The sequence below is a fragment of the Lampetra planeri genome, chromosome 2 (genome assembly GCF_965212315.1).
Source record: "Lampetra planeri chromosome 2, kcLamPlan1.2.h2, whole genome shotgun sequence".
Lineage (NCBI taxonomy): Eukaryota > Metazoa > Chordata > Hyperoartia > Petromyzontiformes > Petromyzontidae > Lampetra > Lampetra planeri.
Genome location: NC_136108.1, coordinates 20,069,505 through 20,095,133, shown reverse-complemented (window position 1 = coordinate 20,095,133; position 25,629 = coordinate 20,069,505). Strand labels below are relative to the sequence as shown.

Sequence of the window (25,629 nt, the reverse complement as noted above, 5' to 3'; positions counted from 1 at the left end):
AACCACTCACAGTGAACTACTCATCATGAACCACTCATCGTGAACCACTCATCGTGAACTACTCACCGTGAACTACTCATCATGAACCACTCATCGTGAACCACTCACCACGAACCACTCATCACGAACCACTCATCGTGAACCACTCACCACGAACCACTCATCATGAACCACTCACCACGAACCACTCATCACGAACCACTCATCGTGAACCACTCACCACGAACCACTCATCATGAACCACTCATCACGAACCACTCATCGTGAACCACTCATCACGAACCACTCATCATGAACCACTCATCACGAACCACTCATCGTGAACCACTCACCACGAACCACTCATCACGAATTACTCATCATGAACCACTCATCGTGAACTACTCATCACGAACCACTCATCGTGAACCACTCATCGTGAACCACTCATCATGAAACACTCATCATGAACCACTCATCGTGAACTACTTATCCTTAACCACTCATCATTAATCACTCATCATGAAACACTCATCACGAACCACTCATCATGAACCGCTCACCGTGAACCGCTCAATATGAACCACTCATCATGAACCACTCATCGTGAACCACTCATCCTTGCTTTCATCATTGTTTATTTCACGCGTCATCACATTCACCGTGCACTGCCATCCTTCTCATCAACTCATCTCATCCCATCACACTTCTGCTGTACAAATTGCTACTTATTTGTTCGGCGCCTTCATCAAGGCGCTATATAAATTAAAATAAGATAACACATGTCCCGCTGACATTTTATACCGAACCATAATATTTCGTTCTGTTCTTTGCATGGATGATAGAAATTAGCATGCCAACGGAAACATACTTTTTCCTGCAAATTCCAATCTTGGCGTGATTATAATCACAATAGGGCACGCCAAAGTGACCTATTTTGGCGTGATTATAATATGATTATAATATGATTATAATCACGCCAAAATATGGCACTTTGGCGTGCCCTATTGTTAAATGAGTCCGGGCAACTGAATTCAAAGTCTAAACCGGATAAAACGTGCGCCCTTTGTTTTAGATTATTCTGGCTACCGTCATCTCCTTCTACGCCCGGCTGGAAGAAAAGTTTGGAGTTACAGTGGTTGGGAATATACCTGCCGGGTGAGCCTGTTTTTACAAATCCAAATACAACAACATTTTGGAATAATAAAGGGTAGAACATGTCTCGTGTGTGTGCTATGCCTTGATAGCCTTTGCCCAAATAGTCATCAGAACTATATGGGGGGTGGGGGGAGGGTAAATATTTGTCTTTGCGTGATTGTATGTATGTACGTCGACTCGGCCTCAAATGAGTACCCGGTGCGATGTGTAGTAAACATCGCCACTGGGGAGACAAAGGCGGCCGGGCGTTTTGCTGGCCACCCACCTCGTGTGCCGTGCCGACCTTCATAGGTGCTCGCTAATGGCACTTGCCCCAAGGCTACAAAGGGGATCTTTGCCTTTATTTTGTGTTTTGTCTGTTCACTGTGGCTAGGCTGCCAGTGCCGCAGCTGCCAACTGTGACCAACTTCTCCTCGCTCATCGCCGACGGACTGGCGATAGCGATTGTCGGCTACGCCGTCTCTGTGTCGTTGGCAAAGATCTTTGCAAAGAAGCATGGTTATACCGTCGACGCCAATCAGGTATTACAATTTTAGACGCCTTTTAACCACGTGTAGTGTCACTGATTCGGAGACAGAGTTTGTAGGAGGCACCTTATTTATTAAACACAACTTCCACGGTCTCGTCCGCACACTCTCCACAGTAGCTCAGCCTAGCCTGTACACAACACTAGCCGTCTAACACTGACGGCACTGATTTAGATAGTCAACTACTATCCTTCGTAGTGTGATATTGAGCGGAGACGTTTAGCAACGACGGCGACGAGATGACAGCAACAATGAGACGAGTCCATTCCCAGAACCGGCAACCTCCTTTTATGCTCCCAGCGCGGCCTGACTCCGCCCTGACCACGCCTCCCTTCTCGCTCGAATCCGCTAGGAGGTTCCAGGGGCCTCCAGATGGGGTCCTCCATGACCCTTGCCCTAATTCCTCCGCACTGCCAACACACGTGCACATGCTCACTGGCCTGTGTACTGTCTGTCCACCTCAGTTGTCGCTGCTGTCCACCAGCCGGCACTATTATACTACAGATGCACTGCATTGCAATGCTTGGAAACGAACTCTACTGAGAGGGGCTGCGTTGATGTTACTTGGTCCAGTCAAGGTCTACGTATACCATCAAGAAAACGCCCATGATGCCCATCGTGCTGCAGACATATAGGGTCTCAGAGTATCATTGGTTCGGAAGAGATGCCTCATAGCGTAGTGATTATAGCCGGTTAATAGATAACACATGCAGGCCGGTCCAGTGTGGCACAGTGGTTAGCTTCTTTTAACAATTTGTATTTACCAGGTTAGGCCCACTGAGCTATACAGCTCTTTTTCAGAAGTGACCTGGCCACAAGTGATAGCACAACGAAGTGGCTTATCACGTGGAAATGTATAGCAGCCGAATTCTCTAAACGCATGTTTCTAAATGTGGAGGGGGGACACCGGAGGACGCGGAGAAAAATCCACGTGATCACGGGGAGAGAGACACGCAAACTCCAAATATACAGCCATCAGGGTCGGGATAGAACACACGATCTCCTGTATACCAAGCGAGTGAGATAACATCTCGCCACCATGATTTTATGAGCACGGTAATCTGAGTATGATGACCATCTACGGATAACATTGGTGGTGGTGCAGGATGATTAAACAACCACCATGACTGATGGAGCATACGGAGGCCTTCATCCAGCAGTGGATGGGCTGTACATTATTATTTATTATTCTTCAATAGGTCACAACTCCTAAGTGCATTACTTTTTATGGTGGAACCTACCCTCAAACTAGGAAAAACATGGTCAACCCTTTCCCTTATCCTTGATCTCTGAACATAAAGCAGACTTGAAACACGGTAGGACAAACTCCTCAGCCGTGGCAGATCACTGTTACAATTTAGTGGGCTCACATGATATTGACTTCTCCAAGACAGAGGTTCTCTGCAAGCCATCTGGCTACCATGAGAGATTCGTTCATGAGGCGATCCACATATACAAACATAGAGACAATTTCAACCGAGAAGATGGATTCTGGCTCAGCAATCATTGGAAGGACGTAATAAACCATTTCGGATCTTAACTGATTGTGTTCACGTTTACGGTGACTTTCAGACCGCGTTCCACTCACTGGCATTGACTATATATCTTGTATTCTCCGCAGGGAATGGATTCTTTTCTCCGCTGCAAGTCTCCAATCACTACTCTCCCATTGACATATTTCATTGCTTCCTCTTAGTATCTTTCACGCGACGGTCAATGGTATAGTGTATAGCGGATTGTATAATAATAAATAGTATAAAATTGTAATGTTTAATACAATGTACAAAGTAATATATAGTATCGTTATTGTATAGTGAATATACAGCAGTGTGATATACAGTAGGGTGGGTAGAATAATAAATAGTGTAATATTACAATGTTTAAGGTATAGGGTGGTGTATAGTAATACAGTATGTAATTTAATGTTGGGTTTGTCTATGGCAGTATATAGTACGGTGTAGACTCGTGTGATGTAAGAGAATAAAGTTTAGCAAGAAGCATATTATATTTTTTGCGACCTAGAATTGTAATGTATTACTTACTGTTAGTAGCTCAGCTTATTGGAGAGTATATTTAGTATACTGATGATACTATGTAGTTTATACTTTAGTTGTTTACGTGGTGGTTTAGTTACTGCAGCTACATACTATAAACATTCCTTCCCTTTATTAATGTTACTCCTATCCCCTCCCTTTGGTGCTGCTAATCCTGCATAATGCACGGGCATAATGACTTTAAACCCCCCACCAAACCTCCTACACATTTCACAAGTAGTACTATTCGCATATCTGCATTTTCCATAAATATGCTAAATTCCTCTTGATATGCAAATTATGTTGTCAAGGCGCTCTTCCCCCCTCCATCCCAGCTTAAATAGACGCTCCAAGCCTGGGGTGTGTCATTCAGACTCTGTCTTCTCGACAGACCTGTTCTCCGCCTGAGGACGGTTGCTTGCGTTGTGGCCGAAACGTCATGAGAATTATTTTATTGTTTTATTTTTATTATTTTATTATTTCCATTCTACGTGACTTTACCGAAAGAACCAAGGAGATGAATCCCTGCAGTCACGAAAGCTTTAATCGAAATTTAACTGCTCCTCTGTTCAGTTGATCTTGGTTTTTCAAAGCCCTTTATTTATTCAACTTTTCATTGAGCAATTTATTATTCCAATTTTGTCTGCCACGTTTCATCTAGAAAAAAATCAGGCATGGGGACATAATACAGTGCAGGCTGTATAATGTACTGGTCCTTAGGCCTGCAGCAGGGTGTAGTTCATGAATTTGACTTAAAAGTTGAAACAAAAGGGGTTGCAAAAATGTGTACTGTGGTCGTGGAACGAAGTGTTTAGGTGACAAATACACAGCATTTTGGGGAAATGGTGAAGTGGGTGCCGTAGTGGCCATATGTTAACTACCTCGCCTTGTATACACGAGGCTATGCGTTTGATCCCGAGCCTGATGCCTGCTGTATATTTGAAGTTTGCATGTTCTCCCCATGGTTGTCTGGATGTTTCTCCGGGTCCTCCTGTTTATCCCTCCACTTTTAGAAACATGCATTTGGAGTATTTTGCTGTTATATATATTTACATCATGATACGCCACGTTTTCCAGCTATCATGTGTGCCCAGGTCGCTTCTGAAAAAGAGCTATATATTGCTCAGTGGACCTTACCTGGTAAAATAAAAAAAAATTGTTTAGTTTTAAGTGGTTAGCACGCTTGCCCTGTAAACCCAACGACCTGATTGCCAAACCTGGGCGCACAGTTAATGGTAGTAGTGATTGCTTGCCTACCTCAGCTCTGCGGCTTTAAGGAGTTCCGCAAATCTGCATGATGTTCAAACCAGTGCCTCCAATGCAGTAAATCACTGGCGTGTGCCGCCACACTCTCAATTCTTGGAAACGTCGATTTCCCTGCCCTCCTACCAGTTGGCTCGGCACTCTGCCCAGAATCCATGATTTGAAACAAAAATGTGGAAGTGCTGAATGTTAAAAGCGATTGAATAAAGCACCATCGTGCCTGGGTGGTGGTGGCGATTTGAACGCCTGTAATCCTGCACTGTGGAGGAGAGGGTTGGCGGATCACTGTACGAATGTCGCGATAAGGTCCTTCCCGTGGACGTCAAGGAAGAGCCATACTCTGGCAAGCCAGGAGGTACAGGAAAGTGTAGACCAATATCACATATCTCTTCTGTACGGTATACCCCTTGCATTTGTGGGTTTTCTCCAGGTACTCCAGGTTTCCTCGTGCGTGTACTAACACTCATTAATTGCCTAAAAATATCTTTATATATAGAGGACTGCAGAGCTTGAGTGATTGTTGGCACCGCCTCGCCGGCTCGCCACCTGGCTGCCTTCTCGCTTGATTGGGCATACTTAGTGGTTGTGAGATGCAATTTCCATTCACAATGTTATATGAAACTAAACATTATTCTTGTCTTTCCACTGCTGAGTAATGGCCTCCCTCACGGTCCTGCGATGCGACAATTCATCTCGCTCCTGCACATGCACTGATCCCATCGATCCGTCCCTGCAGTGGTCGTCCTCTCGGGCGTGTTTTCCTCCTACCGTTGCCATTCCATCGCCAGTCTCTTCCACCGGCCATCATCCCAAGCCTTTCCTCACACGTCACTATGACTGTAAACAGTTTATCTCATTGCTGACAGTGTCACGTGTTTGTATCGTTCCCTGATGCACGTGCTCCTCTTTCTGTCCCTCGGTGTAACTGGAAGCGTGCGTCTCTTCACGCTTCATTCCACGATTTTGAGCTTTTATTTCTTCTCCTTTTGTCTGTGACGTCGAAGCTGGCGCTTCCGATGAGCACGGTTTGCTACGTACGGTGCAAAAAAAGTTCTACATACATACAATGTGCAGTAATCGAAAACCTTCCTCTTCAGGCACGATTGGTATCCGCTTTTTCATGATTCACTTTTACAAAAGTGAACAATTATTACCGGTAACTTAACTTAACGTAACCACAGTGGTAGGGGCTCTCTTCCGGGCCAGTTCTATACCCACCAGGCTTCTCTAAACAACACTGGGGTTACCCCAAGTTTAAGAATGATGGTGATGGTAACCGTATATTAGGCACTACATAGATATTGCAAGAAATGTATTTGGATTCGATTTGCATTGTTTGTGTCATCTCTTTTAGGAACTATTTGCGCACGGAGTTTGCAACCTCTTTGGCTCATTCTTCCAGTGCTTCCCAAGTGCTGCTTCTATTTCCAGGACCTCCATTCAGGAGGGGACAGGAGGGAACACGCAGGTACAATAACCGTCACTTAAAACATATGGGATTACACGTACAGCAGCAAAACATCGCCTCTGACTGGCAGACTAACGTCCTCTTGCGAACCAGGTGCTGAGTTGTCACCTTGTGCCGCACAGGGATAACTGCCACTGGGGGTGCCCTCTCTAATGTTTGAGATGAGGTGCTAGGCGCTTATTCCGTGTAAAGCGTTCTCAGATGTACCGAGGTAAAGTGTTGCCATTATCAAGGAGATTTTCACTGAGTTTCAAGAATTGTTATAAGGCCAATATGGTAATTGACATTGGTCCAGCGGTAGTACATTTGCCAGTTGTTGCAGAGGTTCACGGTTCCAATCTGGCAGGACACCCTGGTTAAACTGGCAGGTATGTATGTATGTAGAACGTCTTTCGCAACCATGCGTAGCCAACCGTGCTAATCGGAGGTGCAGGGGAAGGACAGAAAACTAAACACAAAAAGCAGTTAGAAAGAAATTCGTTTTCAAATTAGATTTAAAAGTGCATAGCTCCAGTGGCTTCCAAATATCCGACAGAACAGCGTTCCAGACGGCTGCTCAAGCGCATTTGTATTTACCGTAAAAATAGACATGCCATCTGCTTCACCGGTCACGTAAGGTCATTCAGGGAAAAGTAGGCCATTGTCTGCAAACCTTACTGTTAAATTTTGAACAATGGCTTGCAAATTAGTTACTTGTGAATCAGATAGGAATCATCGCCCCTTGCTGAGAAAGAGTCTTCACACTCAGTGAGGTTTTCCCATAATCAGAGTAATAGCTTTTTCACACAGTAAATTACATGCTTTGTTTAAGTTACAATTTACACGTTACACAAAGCTGTATCTGTATATGAACCTCATGGCGGGACCCCGGGGTCCTGAATAAAATGAAGTCAAAATCGTAGTTAATGTATTTTTGGCGACTCCGTCCCACCGCAACACAAAACTTTGAAACTTTGATCAGCGCATCGTGTAGAGCTCGTCGAGAGGAATATATTGATTTAACCTTCGCGTTCAACAGACATTAAATGATGTAGTAACGTAGTTTATGCGAGAGCTGGGGGCCTATGGGACCCCGGGGTCCTGCCATAAGGTCCATATGTTGTGCTGTCACAGCGGGTGAATCACCTCCCTACAATGTGCCTTTGTCATCCTCATGCTCACTGGCCTTACAAGTAAGAATAGCGAACATTTCAGAAAAAAAAAACATAATTACGATGATAATAATCATCATCATTCATAAACGTAGCCAGAGTGAGTTCGCAATCCTTTAGTGACAACTCTGCTGTCATATACCAGCCACCTGTGCTGAACACTGTATTAATCACATTTTAGAATCAATATTTTTGGGAAAATACCCAAGGGAATTTAACGGGGGGTTTTTTCTTCCCCTGATACAGATGTGTTTACTTACAAGATTTTTATAAATGTTTTTGTTTCTCCCTCCACCACCACTATGATAGCCTCACTTAGTTGGGACACCCCCCCCCCCCACTACCATTCTTTTCCCACAACCCCCTGCATACGGCACAGTTGCGTCGGGATGGTTTTTCACGATTGTTGCCTCCTGGACTTGGATTGTGCGATGGGCTGTAACGGGCTCATGTTTTGTGAAGCAAAGCAAACAAATCTATATTTTGTTTCCTTTGCTATTGTGGGTAACCTTTGACCTTGCAGCTCGCCTCTGGCATATCCACCATGGTGGTGTTGGTTGTCCTCCTGGCTGTGGGACCTCTATTTAGAGCTCTACAGAGGGTATGTCCAACTTTTTCTTTATTCCCATACATTCTGATCACTTGCTACCACCCGCTTTACATAGTTGCCACGACGTGTATTCGGGTTTGACGGCGTAATTCACGAGCAATGATGAATTGTGAAACTAATGAAATGTAGTTGATCTGAGATGAAGAATGCCACAAAACGTGTACTCATATTTGATCATTTATAGTCAAGATATTTGCATGCTCAAAGTAGTATTGGGCATTGCCCCTATACAATAGTAGCCCTCAGACAGTGATGTAAATTATACTGTTATGTTGTAACAGTCAGCCTCTAGCAGTCTACGTCATGGACTGTGGAAGAATATTGTCTTGAACGAACTACACTGAGCTTGATTTGAACCCTCCCAACCTTCTGGCTGAGTTGTGCACTCTAACCACAGTGCCACGTGGTTGGATATTTTAGTGCGAGTGGAAATTTTAAGCACTGCATTTGAAAGTCTCTACTCAAGCTGGGGGTCTGTTATTTGTTGAAGAGAACAATGTGGTGTTAAAATATCACAACCTTTTAATGTTACACGTTTGCTGTTCAATAGTGTGCATTGCAATGTTTGTGTATGTGCAGTCCGTTTTAGCGTGCATCATTGTAGTGGGCCTAAAGAGAATGCTCATGCATTTCACTGACCTGAAGCAACTGTGGAAAATCAGCAAGGTGGATTTTGTAAGTACCGTACCGTGAAGCAAATGACATAGTTTGGCATTATGCTGTAATTGTGTCACAAATCATCGTAATCAGAAGGCGAGCCGTTTTCAAATATTAACCTTTTTCAAATCAATATTCTCACATAATGAATTTGAATATAATAGTCCCTTGGTTAACAGTGACATCGATTAACAGTTTTTTTTTATTAACGTTTCGCCTCCCATAGGGACCCCATGGTTTCGATAAACGTAAAAATTCTGATGAATATCGGCCAATCTGAGCCCTCGTAGCTGAGGCTGAGCCCATGCCTTCAGCCAATCAGCGACGCCCATTTATTAGCCTTTAGACCTCGACTGGCTTTGTTTATATTGCGTTTTCTGTTTTGGCAGTGGAAACAGCTCTCTTGCAGACTCAGTGAGTTTTACTTATTTTTCAACGTATAAGTTAATCAATAGTGATTGCAATGCCCCCTAAATTGAATTAGCAGAAGGAAAAGAGGTGTAGGAAAGTAATTCGTGTTTAAATGTCATAAACTATGTTTTTGGGGTCAAAAAGGTCAACTTGGAACGGATTCATGCTTTTAACATTTAATTTCTATATCCGATTAACAGTTATTTCGATTCACGGTAGTTTTCGTGGAAAGGATTAAAAACGTTAACAAAGAGACTACTGTGTACGATTGTCATAACATTGGCAGATTCCCAACCTGCAAAGTCCTCCTATAACTGCTGCCACTGCCGATGGTCTCGGGCTGTGGTAGTCTTTGCAACAGAGCTGCTCAACTCAATTGGGGCCTTCCCGGCTGAAATGAAGTCGGGGTCTGACATGACCCTGACAAAGGGGTAGGGGAGCAGTGTACGTTTTTTTTCTCGCTCACCCTTCTAGTGGCCACCAATATCAACAAACAATAAGTAAAATTGTTAGAAGCAGCTATACAAACAAGAGTTCCTCGGGTTTATTATCTTGGGAGTGAATTTATAGCATGTGCTTCGTGGTGGGTACATTATTTACAAAAGCCAGCTGTTTTCAAAGTGTTTTTAAGGGAGTTTGTTTTTCAAGTTGTGGTAAAAAGATGAAAATGTATACAAACGAGCGACAAACACAGGGGTTAAGACAAAAGGGCGACTGTCTTCATTAAAGTATACACTACAAACGGCTTTAAACGTTTAAAACAAACTTTAAAGGTGACGATATTATCTCAAAATGCACTGCACGAAAGAAAGCACTTCATTGTAACAAAACGCCGAAATAATCGCACTGAAATATTGAGAGCCCATGAATAAGCGTGTAATTAAATAAAAACAAAAGACACCCGGGGATTCTGAGCTACCTATACATATGTTGAACTTTTGTACGTACCCAACTGTGTTAGTTGGAAGTAAGGGGCCTATCTTTCTGATCATCACAAGTTTAAAATTACTATGCCAAAAACATAAAAAAAAAATCGCTTGACAATATTTACTGTGATTAGAAAGCATAGCTGGGCAAATTTTTGCAGATAAAAACCCCTTAATATCAAAGCACTTGTTACATTGTAGCTATAGGGATAATGCAGCACGTCGCATGAAATGCTGGATTATGTGCAGCAAAGTTTTATACCTGAGTAGTAAGGCGATAGTAATTCGAATTTTCTTTTCACTGGATTATTCGCAAAAATTTGTTGGGAAGTCGGTCGCAAAATTATGCCACCAAAAGCAATTCTACGTCAAGATGGAATTGTAATGCTGGGTTCGTGTATTCACGTCATCATGAAAGCATCAGCTGAGTCTTAAGATTAAATCAAGAGAATCTGACATGATATTTGACCAACGCCTTTGTGGATTTTGCCAGAATGTGGGATAAAACCGCAGACCCCAGAGGAAAACACACATTTAATGAGATAACATTCTGAAACATGCACAGGCAAGTCAACAGCCTACTTGCTGCACTGACACATGTGCACCTTCCTGTTCCGCCCAGACAGGTGGGTCTCATCAACGCAAACAAATCTGTGTGATCCCCCCCCCCCACCGTTCTAGATTACAAGCGTGTGCCGTAGTGCATCGGAAGTAATTAGTGTATCCCTTTTCAGAATAATTAGTGTACCAGCGTTAAATGTCAAGCGCCTCGAGTGGATCGAGCCTAATAGAGTGGCGTACATGGTTTCCAGTACATCTGGCTCGTCACCTGGCTCGCTGTCCTGCTGCTGAACGTGGACCTGGGCCTGGGTGTCGCCGTGGCATTTTCCTTGATGACGATCGTCTACCGCACTCAGAGGTGAGCGAGGCGAAGCAGCATGGGCGAGCGCACGGTCGCCCACGGTGCAACAGTGGCAGTGTTGAGTGGCGTGGCTACGCCAAGTGTGTGTGTGTGTGTTGGAAACGATGCCTGGGCGTAATCACCATGGTGAGTTGGCAGGGGCATACGGCGTTAAATCTCATCACTTATGTATGTACTCTCACGATCTAATGGGATTAAAATGTATTGCCACTGCTTTGCTCGGAAAAATAGTCTCGCTTAGTTGGGAGGCTGTTTCTTTTGTTTGGTTAAGGAGAGCCCTGCATGGAAACGATTGTCCAATTCCATTAACGAGTGTCACGCCTGTGGGATGAAACTCAAAGTACATGGAGAAGACCCACACACATACAAGGAAGGGGGTGACGCTCGAAACTCTGCACAGATAGTCAATAATCCATTGCTGCACTGCCATATTCTGGCCACCCTTGCAGCCATGCCTACAACACCTGACAAGCCTTGGTGGTTTCCCTTCGGAGTAATAACAATATTCTAAATCCTGCTTAGCTTATGAACTCTAAAAACATTGGACTTATTCAGGATGCAACGGTGAGAACTAAAGTATTTCTGTTTGATAAATGCATAATTGTGATGAAAGCAAATGCATGCTGTGGCTTTGTCTCTCCGGTTTAGGCCAGATTGTAAACTGCTCGGCAGAATACCAAACACTGAACTCTACAGACCACTGGATGAGTTTGCGAAGGTAACCTAATTTTGTACAATTTTTTATGATCCCATCGAACGAACTGATTGGGTATTTTCTGAAATGTGAGAGACTGGTCGATATGTTTCAATGCAATGGCTTCATAAAAGATCTTGAGCTAGAGGTGAAATGTAGAGTAATAACAAGTATTAAAACCTTGTGTCAAGTGTCATTAAATTACACAATCATCTTACCTACAGTGAGGGAAAAAAGTATTTGATCCCCTGCTGATTTTGTACGTTTGCCGACTGACAAATAAATGATCAGTCTATAATTTTAATGGTAGGTTTATTTAAACATTGAGAGACAGAATAACAACAAAACAATCCAGAAAAACGCATGTCAAAAATGTTATAAATTGATTTGCATTTTAATGAGGGAAATAAGTAAGATAGCAGGTACCACCACAGTCAGTATGCACTGCTGTTGTGATAGTAGATACTGCTATCGAGTTGGTAGATACTACTAAAACAGTCAGTATATACCACTACGGTCAGTTAATACTGCTACAGACAGTACATACTACTACGGTCAGTAGCTACTGCTTTCGAGTCAGCCGATACTACTATAGAGTTAGTAGTTACTATTTTCAAGTCGGTAGATACTACTGTAGGGCTCGTAGATACTACTACAGTCAGTAGTTGCTATAGTCAGTAAATACTACTATACAGTCAGTAGCTACTACTGGCTCAGTAGATGCTACTGTACAGTCAGTAGATACAACTACAGAGTCAGTAGATACTACTTACTCTGTTGTATGTAGGGTGTGTAGGTATATATACCTGTATTGACATGTGCTAGAAAGCTAGATATCCAAACCATATGATGGCAGCTCAGCAATTAGCACGGGATGCCAGACACGATCGAATGCTTCGGATATGCAAAGGGCTATGGAATACCGACAATCCACACTTCAACCCAAGGCCAAAACATAACGGAGTAATGTGCATTAAACGTATAAACCTTCAATTTCCACCCACGTGCAAACATATTTGCCAAACATGCCCTGCAAAGACCCAGTGAAGCTTTTCTGGGTAAACAAATAGCATTATTGGATGATGAATTCAATTTATATTGTGGTGACACAATTATCCTTTTCGTGCCTGGAAGAACAAGTTATGCATGCAGAATGCTGCAATAGCTGTAATTTATGCAAGTTGCCATACACATACAAAACGAGCGTTGCGCTCTTGAATTTTGTGAGCACCATTAGTGCCGTTGCCTCCATAACCTTGGACTAATATGGAATACAGTAGTTGAAATTGAGCAATAGTTTTAAACAATATAGAAATCAGCATTTTTCTCTATTTAATACAGTTTGCAGCAGAATCGCAGCGGGTGTAAGTGAAGGCTGAAAACAAGTTGTAGAGAATATGACTTACTCATGCATTTGTAAAAATACGCTCCTAAGTGTTACTCTGTTGTGGGAAAAATTTGCCACACAATAGTTCAACGATGCATGATGCCCAGCATTCGCAATTGGTTTATTATGGGGGAACAACATACTGTGTATTTAAATTAACCATTATACCAACACTACAAAGGTTACTTGAACAAGGGATATTCACATTGTCTTGTTATGGCACAACGCTGTACAATTTGTTAAGATTGGTCAACTCTATCACCTTTCATTTTATTTTATCCAGGCACAATATGTTTTAGTGAAAGAGTTATTGGAATTAATCAATTAATCAGTTTTTATCTATTGAAATATGTATATAAAAACTGTGTCAATTAACACTGGAAATCATATTCATTAAAGTAATCATAACTCTAATAGATTGAAAACATTAAAAGAAAATACTGTAATACTGGGTTTGCATCGATCCCCATTGCATATGAACCCTATTACATCTGGTCTCATGTGAATCTAACATTACAATCATAGTTACATCCTTTTGGAAAGCTACAGCTGAAAGAATATTTTTTTTTAATGTAACACAATTTTCCCTTAAGTAGCACTTCATGATTTACCATATAAAAATTGGAAGATAAATCAATTTATAGCAAAACTGGCAATTTTCTTCCATCTGCCACCTCGCTTATTTTAAAGCCTGATTACAATTATTATAAAAAAAATCCTTGATAAATGCCCCTGAACATATATTACAACTGCGACCTCCTCGTGCATGATAATGGAATAGTTGTAATTCGTTTTTTAAAAATATTTTTTTACATCGTATGCATCACCTATTTCCCTCTAATACAGCCAGGGAAAAAAAACCACTGCGTATTGTAGTAGGGGGTGACATTGGCTCATTAATGCACCTGCCGGAAAAGAAGGAAAAAAACTTGGGATGGTTGCTCATTTTATGTGTGAAATATGGAGCAGAGGGTGATCGAAGACGCTGGGAGTCTAATCCTTGAAATAATTATCATCGCATCCCAATGGAAAGAGGTCTGCGAAGCCTGAAAACCCATTTTGTTTAACATTGAGCCACTACCAAGAGACCGTGACACGGGCTGAATCTCGTCTGGCGTGTCACCGCAGTTGACAAATGCACAGCGGCGTTAATTCAATATGATGCGGCACTAGAGAAAGGCTATTGTATCATAGTGAGGAATTTTAGAGTTGTTTCAGAAGTGAATAGTATATAATTGTACAACAACTGGAATGTGTACGTCCAATGTAATAAATAATATAGGTCATTTAGCCATGATATACAATATCTCGGCCTCGCTGTGCGCTGCGTTGCACCGCTAGTCGAGTAGATAACCTTGCATTCAATAAACCCTCGGAGCCAGGATGAACGTCCAACTCCAATCGTCATTTATTGATTGTAACAAGGTAAAACTGGTGAGAAAACACAGATACAGCATCTGTTATAATCCGGAAACACCAACACAATGAACACCACAGCATCAGAACATTGTCTTAGATAACAATATATCCTGGACTGACCAGGCCCCTACATTACCACTGAACAACTAGACAAAAGCACAAGCCGGTCCGTTGCATACAGGCACATCGTGTATTCATTCCACTGCACCCCAAATGTAAAGCATTACACATAACACTAAACTGTGGATGAGATACTTCGTCATCTTTACTCTCAGGATCGCAACATAGGCACAAGTCTGACTCGACCTACTAAATCACAAGTAACATCCACAATAAAGAAAGTCGCAATCTTCGTTACTAACTAGCCCTCGTATTTACTACAACAACTTAACGGCACCATAAAGGCATTTACATCACTATAACGGTCATTCCAACATTACAACAGCATTGCCAATATTATAGGAATATAAACAACTTACAGACAATGCTTCTTAAGCTCCCACAATGGACAAGTGTGGCTGTGGTCTCACTGAGATGCGATGCGTGCCGCCATCTTGAATTATCAGTAAGATGGCAGAAGCCAGCGTGGTTCACTGAAAATCTAAAATCGTCACTTCCTGGTCACGTGACTAAAATTAGCATAAAAACAGGAACTTTCTGTGAACGTACGCTCCACATCTGCCGTGAGGCAAGACATACAACATTTTCATATGTATACATATTGAATAATTCACAAACATGTATGCGTTTTGCATAATTAAACGTGCAAAAATATATTTGAGGCAAACTTCTGACATATTAATTAAAATATTGTATACCATTTAAAATAAGTTCTCTTTCATGGATCTCAGTTTGGTTATTCATTTATGTCAAAATCGTTGATTAAATAGTTACTGATAAACTCATCACCTTACAGGCAGCTTTATCGTATTATAAAATAGTTTTCACACTGTACAGATGGTAAAGGGACCAACTTTGAAAAGCCATGATGATATTTGCTGTTTTCATCCAATTGTACCTACGTGTAGCGACTGTACTTGTCACTGTATGGTGCATGAGGCTTACGAAGCCACGGCGGGTAATGTGTTGTCATTATGGGCAGCCCGGGTTGCGGGATGTAGTACCAGCCCTTGCGGGGCTTGGGTGAGCGCTGGTCAGCGCGGAGGCACCGTGAGGAGTGGGCGGTGTGGGCTCCCGGTGAGGGAGCGAGAGGGAGCGTCAGCCAGCCAGGGTTACCTTGGGGCATGATACGCTGGTTGACCAGCTGTAACGTGACCGGATGATATTGGAGGGGGGCCACCGGTAGACGGGGGCCACAGGGCGGTCACGTGGTCCAAAAGAGCTCTCGGGAACCTTCGAGAAGGAGCTCGAGAGACCTGGAAGGTGGGCGGGGCGAAGGGCGGAGCCAGCCCCAGCCTGGGGGCATATAACGAGGGCCCCGTGAGGAGCTCGAGGATCTTCGTGTGCTGGTGTTACGAAGATCCACGTCGGGGAGAAGAAGCCTCTAGCCACGTGGTCTGGGACCCAGCTTGTGGTCCGGACTGGGATAGCGAACCGTGTCTAGTTCTGTCGTAGCGTGGTTAGATGGGCATTTGAGACCCGAGTGTAGATTGTGTTATGTTACGTACCGATGTGTAAATAAATAGTGTTGCTCCTAAGATAACGTCTGCGACTCAGTTGGACTCACTACATGTGTAATAAAACAAATAAATGTGAGCAATTATAATGGAACATTCATATGAGCCGGCTTATGTTGTGTTTGCTTCAAATAATCTTTCTGAAGTATACAATGGTGTACCCAATAAAATTATAAATGCATGAAGATTTTTACATGACTGTAATTACAATCAAATGTATTGTCATTAATTAGGTATATGAAAAGTGCATGCTTTAATGGTAATAATGGAGCGATTGTGGGGAAAATAAACACATGTAAGCAGTTGCATTAAATTTGTACTTATTTCTACTGTCTAATAATTTAAACATGTACAGCCATTAGCTATTGGGCAGAGCTTATCAAATTCAGCAGAGTAACTCCATGGTTGGAGTCCTGTACTTGTTGGCTCATGATTAGAACGTTACAAGTTAAATTCTCACTTGGTACCTAACTCACCCTCATCGTCTTGTCGAAGTCAATCAAAATAACCACCTCTTTATAGTCTGCGGTTGCTATCTCGTGAATGGTATGGCACCTGCCGTGGAAATGTCGAATGCATGCATTGCGCATGTTAGCAGGGAGATATTTAATTTGTGCGATTGTGAGAGTTTAATACACTCGATAGAAATAATATCCATATTTTATTTCAAGTAGGACCATGTGCTTTGATGTCAGGATTTGATGTGGTGTCTCTAAACCAGTAGTTCTTCACCTGGGGGGCACGCACCCCCTGAGAGTGCGAAATGCCATTTCTGGGGTGCGAGACATGCCACATTGTTTTAGAAGGTAAATAATAGAAACGCAAATTAAGCACGGGCACGTAAGTGCAAATACTTTGTTTCATAAAACGTATGTATTTGTAGTGATGTCGCGGATGTCACTGTGTAATGCTGGCCCTAGAGAGGCATTGTGTGCGATGTATTAACATCGCGGACACCACGAGGATGTGGGTGCAGTACCGGCCCTAGAGGGGCTCGGTGAGTGCTGACTGGCAGTGCTGGATGGCACCACGCTCTGCGTGAAGTGCCGACCCCTACAGGATAGGGTGTGAGAGTGCTGGCCACGGGAATGGGTTACTAAGGGCCGTGGCACTCTGGTTAACCCTGAAGGACACGTGACCGGTTAAGTCTACACAGGGCCCCCAAGTGGGGGCTAGGGGTGGTCACGTGTCAGGGGCGAGATCCTGCTCGAGGATTCTAGAAGGTGGTCGTGGCTAAGGGCGGAGCCAGCCACGCCGCAGAGGATATAAGCCGGGTCCCCGAGAGGGACCGGCTGCTGTTGTTTATCCTTAAGACATCTACGTTCTATGTCCTACAGTCACCAACACGAGGACCTGGACCCAAGCTGTGGTCCAATCCGTTGTAGCAGTTACAGTGTAATTAGTGCAGTTAGCCTGGTGGTCCACCGCCAAGGTTGTTATCTTGCTAAGGGGCACTTACTCTGTGTGTTGCTATTCATTAACATACATTTTTTTACGGTTGTAGTAAAGGTTTAAGAACCACTGATCTAAACTCTGATGTGGAGGTTAGGCCCACAGAGCTGTTTCTGATTGTACTGACTATGTGCATTGTATAGTTGTTAAATGATAAGACAGTTCAACATATGTTAATATAGCTCTGTTATATAGGTCCTCTGTTAGAGTATTGTGCATACTATTGAAAGCCACTGAACATATATCCCAAAAATACGAGCTAATAATTTGGTGTATGTTAATGATGTGTCCATTCCAATGGGGATGTGTTCTATTACGGCCAAATGTTAGTTGTCAATATTCATCATTCATTGTAATGCATTCAATATGCTGATTATAACGAGTCGGTTTAACAAAAAGCAATCGTTTTTTTGTCTCTGCGAAAAAAATCAAGTCATTGAATGTCATAATTATAGGGGGCAAATGTTAACCCATTAGTGTTCAATTCTATTAAGTGGCATTAAGACATCACAAGTGTATTATAATAGAAATGCTCACTGCTTAGTAACAGACGTGTGCACATTAAGAATGAACATCATATGCGATGTTTTAATTAATGTGATATGAAGGATTTGGGTGATAGTGCCTTCTTCATTAAAAAATATCTCCTCAAGGCTGACATTAAACGGTTTTCTGCTTGGTGACTTTCATTCTAAGGATAAATATGGGGGTTTGAGATGATAATTCTTAAATTAAACCGATCATCCGAATGAGTATATATTTAACTGGCAAGAGATGCTGGTTCACTCAAGATATCAACCAAAATTAGACGAAAACAATGCTAAATGTTAAAATAAACATGTCACGGTATCATATTACCGTGGTATATTTTCATGAAAGCATAAATGAGGCGGCAACGAATGAACACCGAATGAACAAAAATTGAACTTGAGTGTGAACTCTGCTGTTGTGCAAACAAGGGCTCTGAAAGCAACAGCTGTTACTTAACCTGAGAAAACTTGCAGTCTGCCTGCTGGGGCTAAGCTAAATAAGTGGAACAAAAATTCTGCCTTCATACATAACCAGCTGCACACTTAGTTTACTCTCTCGATACTGTAATGTTGCGATTAAAACATCTGCTGGCTCAGATAATTCCATGAGCAGCCAACTCAAACTTTCATTTCACTTGCTTTTACATGAACAGAACAAGGCAAAAGTATTGGATGGATTGGGAGTCTCTTTCAGCCTTCCACTCTACGCCTCCATAATGGCTCTTAACACAGGCACACGACCCTGCTGGACCCCTGATGCTGAATAATGTTGATGCTTTTGAACAGCAGCAGATTGGAAAAAAGGCCATACACAGCCGTGTGAGGATTTAATTACATATCTTTTATCTAAACAGGTGAGAGGTCATCGAGACACCTCACTTCATAAGGGAGACCTGGGTAAACAAGCGAGTGACAGTTGTTATATTTTTGTTAAACACGTTCATGGATATTTTTCTAAAGCCGTCATTGAAATTGGAACACATATCCTTTTTTTACGAGTGATGTCACGTGGTTTTTACCGTTTACTCTGTTACAAGTGGCACCCTTCCCTGGGAGGGGCGGGGGGTGCAAACAGCTGCGGGAATTAAAATGTAACAAGGAGGTAGGCGCTGAGCACCATGCCAGCTAACCACCAAGCCCATTCACGCATCGCTACACGCAGTCCGTTAGCCCGGACCAGTCTTCTCCCTCGTCGGTACCACCTGAGGTGGCATAAACCTTAGCCGTTCCAATTTTTTGTTATGGCAACCAACAGTGTGATAACCACTGGAAATGAGTGGATTTTCAAAGAATTCCCAATTATTTGCCAATTAAATTAATTGGGACTAAAACTCTAGCTCACGGACGATTATTTAGTGATGACGATACGTGCTCGTCAATTTAATACTTAGGCTTTAGCGACCAATGATGTACTCATCAGCGAAACATCGTACTCGAATTGTAAATGTGGGTTTTTTCTGTCCAACACATCGTTCTGCTGAAGTATTAACTAATTGGCATGTTTTGCTCACGTGACAAACGTTACTAATTGGCTGTGCCGGATGGAGGTGGGTGTCCGACATTTACATTTACGCTATCTAACCCAGCAAACTTGATTACAAATGATAAGTGCTATTTGTAATGCGCGCGATATTTCAGGGACATGAATGACCGTGACTGATGCGCAGAGCCAGGCTCAGTGTCACTCAAAAGCCAAGCGATAGAGGTGTGGGGCCTTTAAGCGTGTCTTAAAAGTCAGTGCAGATTTAACGCTGCTGCTGCTGCTAATGTACGGTGGGATGGCGTTCCAAATGGTGGAGGGAGCTGCCATGGAGAAGCAGGTGCCTGGCATTGACGCTCCTGGTCCTCGGTGTAGACAGCAGGTTGTGAGTTGCGCTGAAGAGAAAGTTCTACCGTGGGCTGTATGAAGTTTGTTTACGTGTGTCGATGTGTTTTTCCTGTAATCCAAAATATATATTTTCCCATGTACAATAAAAAGTTTCAAATGCCCTTGGATGGCGATGTTTTTTTTCATATTGAGTGTAACCATTTGTTAGCAACTTTAATACATATCAGCAATGCGGATCCATGAGCGGCAAGCGATTGATAGTAAAATGCTTCCAGGTTGTCATGGGGCGGGAAGACAGATAAGGGTAATGAGTTCCAAAGTTTAATAGCACGGAGTTTGAAGGAGGCAGTTCATTTGAAGGTTGGCAAGGACATATTCATACGGAGAGATGAAGTCAAACGGCATGAGCAGATTGGTGGGTGAGTGGTATAATGGGACAGAATGCAGAAGAGCAATGGCCATGGAAGAACCAGTGGAGGAGGCCTAGGGAGGGTGCAGAGTGATGATGAGCAATAGCGGCAAGAGAGAGGTAAACTTGACTGGATCACCCGTGTGAGAGCAAAGCTTTTGATTGGATTTTCTGCGGACTAACCATTTGTAGAGCGTGAGCACTGCCTGCAATTCCTAGCGATATGAATGTCAGAGTGATCTCATTTATATGCATGTTTTTTATTAGGCGCTTCGTCACGTGTTGTGTATTAGTGGGAAGGAAGCTATTGAAATGCAATTGCCTGCAATGACATTTCTGTGCGAGTTGTAATTAAAGTGATGCGTTCTATAATTTTTCTGCAGTGCGAAGAGATTGCAGGGGTGAAGGTGATCGTCTACAGTTCCTCTCTGTACTACGGAAACCACGACCACTTCAAGACGCAGGTTTTCTCGCTCGTGGGGTTGGACCCAGGCCTGGAGAAGGCGGCACGAGAAAAGGCCAAGAAGAGGGCCAACGTCATGGGCAGTGGCCGTCAGGTGGGCTCAGCGCCCTCTGCTCAGGTGGGTTCAGGCCCCTTTCTGCGACGACCTGTTGGACGCAGGTCCGAACATCGCCTCCTGGAATATGCAGAGATACGCTGAGGCGGAATCCAAACTCTGATCTTACGACGAACGCACCACCAAATGCAATAAAAAAAATGTTGGTGAATCTGCTTCGAAGCAGCTCGCAGATGAATACGCTTCCAAGGAGCTTACCCACTACTTCTCACTGGAATGTGGAGGATGCTAATGTTTAGATCAGACGAAAGCTGTGCTCAGAATTGTTGTAGGCAAAAGCTCTGCTGACATTTCACAAAAACAGTATTTCCGTTAGTTTACAGCAATTGTGTCGAACCCTCTGAAACACACTTTTACATTTTGACAACACTTTCGACGCAATGTAAAATTCCTTATCTTACGAAGCATTGGAGCATCTGTAATCCTATCCAATAACATTTATAATAAATTTACCAGAGCGGCATTCACCATGAACACAGGAGCATTTTCAGTCAGTTAAGGATTTCAAAGAGGGAGATATATTATTTATTTTATTTTCTGTAATATTTTTTCCAACATAATACAGTAACTGGAATGGCTAATTCGATTATTCCCCAATTTCATCGAAGCAGAGGCACTGAAACAATATCAATACATCTTTAAATTCGTTTGTTGCATAAAAGTACGTGCAGTCAAGAGTGGATTTAATAATCAAACCGAGTTGAATATTAATATTGCATGATGATATATATGTAGGCTGCAAGCGAACAATTAAAACCGATTTCTTTTTTTCAATTATTATCCAAAAGGGCCAATGAGTATTATGGAGATATCCTGGAAGACACACAATAAACTGTCTCTATAGTTACAAAGGCATTAGGTATGCATCTCCAGTAACCCAGATGTTAGTCGGGCAATACCCAACGCCATGTGCATATTCTAAGCATAATTAAACATTTCCAACAAACTTCCAGTTATTAAAAATTGCATGAAATTAATTATTATTATTTGCAACGACACTCGTGCACATTCAGCGGTAACCCCCTCCAACCCCCCCCCCCCCCGCCATTATTGCCACTGCTGTTGAATGCTATTCCAAAAAAAATCACACAGGGCCCCCAGTTTCCACTTGAAAACATGTGCGTATTACAATAATGTGATTGGAAACCAGATCCATGCAATCTCTGTTTTTGAATGCCAATCAACATCTGTGTATTCTAACGGCAGAGGATTTTTTTTCCACCAAGGAAAATGCAAAACGCATTTAAAATTGGCAGTGGAACAGATGGAAAGTTTCCTTTTCCCCCGGCACAGGTGCAAAAACTATTATTTTGCACAATGCGTAAGAAAATAACGCGGTACTTAAATGCTTTGTCCTGATTTTTTTATTCTTTAAAAAAATATGCAGTAATTTTCTTTGCGCATGCTTGCTCGCTCGCTTCTTCACAATCCCATCTTCTCTGTAAATTTGAGAGAAGCCATATCCACCTGCTCTCTGGAGAGGAGAGATCGGCTTGATCGAGAGGGTAAGGGTAAAAAGGTTGAGGCTGGTTAAGGGTACGGGTCATTGTTTAAAAGGGGTGCGTGCGTAGACATGCCAGATGGTCAGGGGTGAGAGGAGACATTGCAAATTGAGTGGGGGTGATCTAGAGGAAGGACATAGGGTCAGCGCCTTTGGGTGCACATACCACACTGAGGGGAGGTACGGGCAGGCGAGTGGAGACTTTTGTGTGTCTGGAGTAGAACGAATGAGGGATGAGAGGAGGGACTTCCAAAGAAATTATAAAGGAGTGATGGCTTGGTGGCCTATGGCTTTTCATAAGCTAAGCAGAGTTGAGCCTGGACTATTGCTTGGATAGGTGACCGTCATGCACAAACAGCTTGGCATCGGTAGCTGTGGGGCAACACAATTGCACAATAGCGGGCAGTGCAACCCCACATCCATTGTTGTTCTGTACTTATATGTTCCTGATCTAACTGTGCTTCTTACCTTCACCAACCCGCACTGACCAGCGCAGTGAAGTGTGATCATTTAACCCCCACGATCGTCATGGGGAGACTCATATCCACCAGTGGGTTAACAGAACGGGCTCCACTTGTTTATGATGGCATGCACGCAAGCGGTGCGGTTTCCAAAAGCTGGCTTAGGTGTTCCATAACTATAGAGTCGAGAGTACTCGTAAGTAGAATAGAATTGGCATTCTAATTAGAGTTCATTCCGAAAGATCGTTCATTTTGCAAACTAATTGTTAAAAAATATTTACAAAGTAGAGCCATAACAGAATTCAATGCCGCTCTTAATTTTTTTAAAGACCAATCGTAAACTAAAAGTCACCAAGTCAACAAATATGCATGACTTTTTTAAAGAACAGGAACTATTTTTTCCCCAGGAATTTGGCAAAATCTATGCATTTGTAGGGGTATTAATCGGCACTCTCCATGCTGTTAACGGGTAGCTCCCCCTTCTCGTCAACAGGGGGCGGAAGCGGGGCCACGCCCGTGTAAAAGATAATGGCCCAAAGGGCCAACGCCAATCCCTTGAAAGACGGATCCTGGGACACAAATCCCAAAACCCCGGGATGGGGGATAGGGGCATGATGTCACCTTCCAGAAGGTTCTGGAAGGGAGGCGTGGCTAAGGCGGAGCAAGCCACGGACCTTTATATAAGTCGGACCTCTGAAGGGTCCTGCTCAGTCATCTTCAAGCTGAAGACCGAAGACGGAGCTGAAGATAGGACCCTGGACCCCAAGCTCCGCTCTCCTTCTAAGGGCCGGAGCTCAGTGAGGCCAGTGGTCAAGACCCGGAGACCTTGGGACGGCCGGGTCAGCGTGGCCTCCCCTAGGGCCCCTAGCTGGAGGGCTCAGAGCTAGCATGGTCCCAGTGTTAGCAGGCAATGTAGCCCGGAGGCCATACCTCCTTAGGAAGGTATCGGGTGGAAGGGGCCGTTACCTCTTTGTGTTAGGGACCTTGTACTCAGTGTAGTAAATACATATTGTGTTGCCTCACCTACGTTCTCCTCTTGTTCCTGATCCACTACACATTTATATATTTCCTTTTTATGCCATATCTTGTGAAAACATTACCACTTAAATAAGCGTCAACTAATTGCATGGGTGTTTATATGAAAAATATTTAATTAAATTTTCTAACGGGCATTTAGCATTAATTAAGTTATCGTCAGCAGAAATAATAGTGCCTAGTGTGCTTGCTGATCAGCTGCTGATTGCAATTTCTTTTTTTATGTTCATTATAGTATTAATTTGCGTTCAAGAAAATACATCAGATATTTTTGTTTTAACCAAGAGCCAGTAGTACTTTTTTTTAAAGCATCTTAGAAGTTGTCTCACCATTAGATGGGCAGATGAGATTGTTAAACCATGAAGCCAAAGAATACTCTTTTTTCTTTCATAGCAAGTGGCCATATTACTGGAAAAATACCTCATCTATAGCCTCTAGCTGACACATGGAAGAGGAATGAGTTTTGTTATTTTATATTATAAACGTCGATATTGAAGCATTCAGCCTTGATCCATTACAGCATATTGTGTATATTTTTGGCATCCTCTTAGAATACTACTAGAACATGGTGGCCTATTTTACTGAGACTTATTTCTTGTTTTTCAGTACTGTATATCCACATTATACATATTCCCTGAAAGCCATTGCTGATGCAGTGTTAGAGGTAGTGTCAGCTGATTCTGTATGGGACGTTGGGGCGGCTTCCCACCTAAAAGCGTGTGGGGTTTTCCATTTTTTGAAAATCTCTCTTTAAATAAAAAAGTAAAAGATAAAATCCTAAAAACTTTTTTGTTTAAAAGTGACTAATTTAAGACACTTCGGCTTGACAATTGAGTTAGAATTAATTCAAGGACAATCAATGCGAGAGGAATCGAATCGTGCGGGGCGACGATGCGATTGGCCGATTAAACTCCCCCCCCACCACACACAGAGGCAGCCATGGGAGGAAAACGTGGCCGAGGGGCGCTTGCAAGGAGACGTCACGAGCCAAACTTCAGGGGCCATCTTGAGGCATTCCACATGGCCCACCATAAGCAACACGGAAATCCCCTCGCACTAGGCTATTGTGAATAACTCGAGAAAGTTGCTTTCCAATTCGATTGGTCATTCTAAGTCATAGATTGGATAATCGAGTCCTGTTTAAGTACTACACGGTATGTTGGACTTCTTTTGCACCGTACGTAGTTCAACATACATGCAGTACAGTACTTAAACTGGACTCAATTTTCCAATCTATGACTTTGAATGAACAATTGAGTTGGAAAGCGACTATCGAGTTTTTGACAATTGCTTAAGTATGCCTATAGTAATGAGCATAACGATCTGCATGGTGCTCATCAATCATCACGTGGTACATTTTTATGGGAACAAACAGAGAGCTGCACCTTGTATTGACATTTTTATCATCAGCCATGATTAATCCACTGCTGCATGAAGGCCTCCATAAACCATCGCCATCACTACAGGTCTTGCTATGTGACAATCTACCTAGCACCTGCACGCGAGCTGATTTTGTCACTCCATCTCCACGATGGAAGTCTTCTTGGGTGCATTCTGGCTCATTTGTTTTGTCTGCTTCGTTTGTTTTGTCTG

The 25,629-nt window shown here is 42.9% G+C and overlaps 1 protein-coding gene across 2 annotated transcripts in view; it reads left to right on the top strand.

Annotated features, from left to right (window-relative positions):
- The window catches only part of LOC144729536 (solute carrier family 26 member 10-like), an 86,838-nt gene that overhangs the window by 39,249 nt on the left and 21,960 nt on the right, over positions 1-25,629 (top strand). For both annotated transcript variants that reach the window (XM_078609867.1, XM_078609860.1), the window contains exons 6-13: positions 1,055-1,137; positions 1,511-1,658; positions 6,315-6,428; positions 8,103-8,180; positions 8,769-8,864; positions 10,996-11,102; positions 11,754-11,823; positions 20,845-21,042. In XM_078609867.1, coding sequence (XP_078465993.1) covers positions 1,055-1,137; positions 1,511-1,658; positions 6,315-6,428; positions 8,103-8,180; positions 8,769-8,864; positions 10,996-11,102; positions 11,754-11,823; positions 20,845-21,042 — 894 coding nt within the window. The remainder of the gene's footprint in view (positions 1-1,054; positions 1,138-1,510; positions 1,659-6,314; positions 6,429-8,102; positions 8,181-8,768; positions 8,865-10,995; positions 11,103-11,753; positions 11,824-20,844; positions 21,043-25,629) is intronic.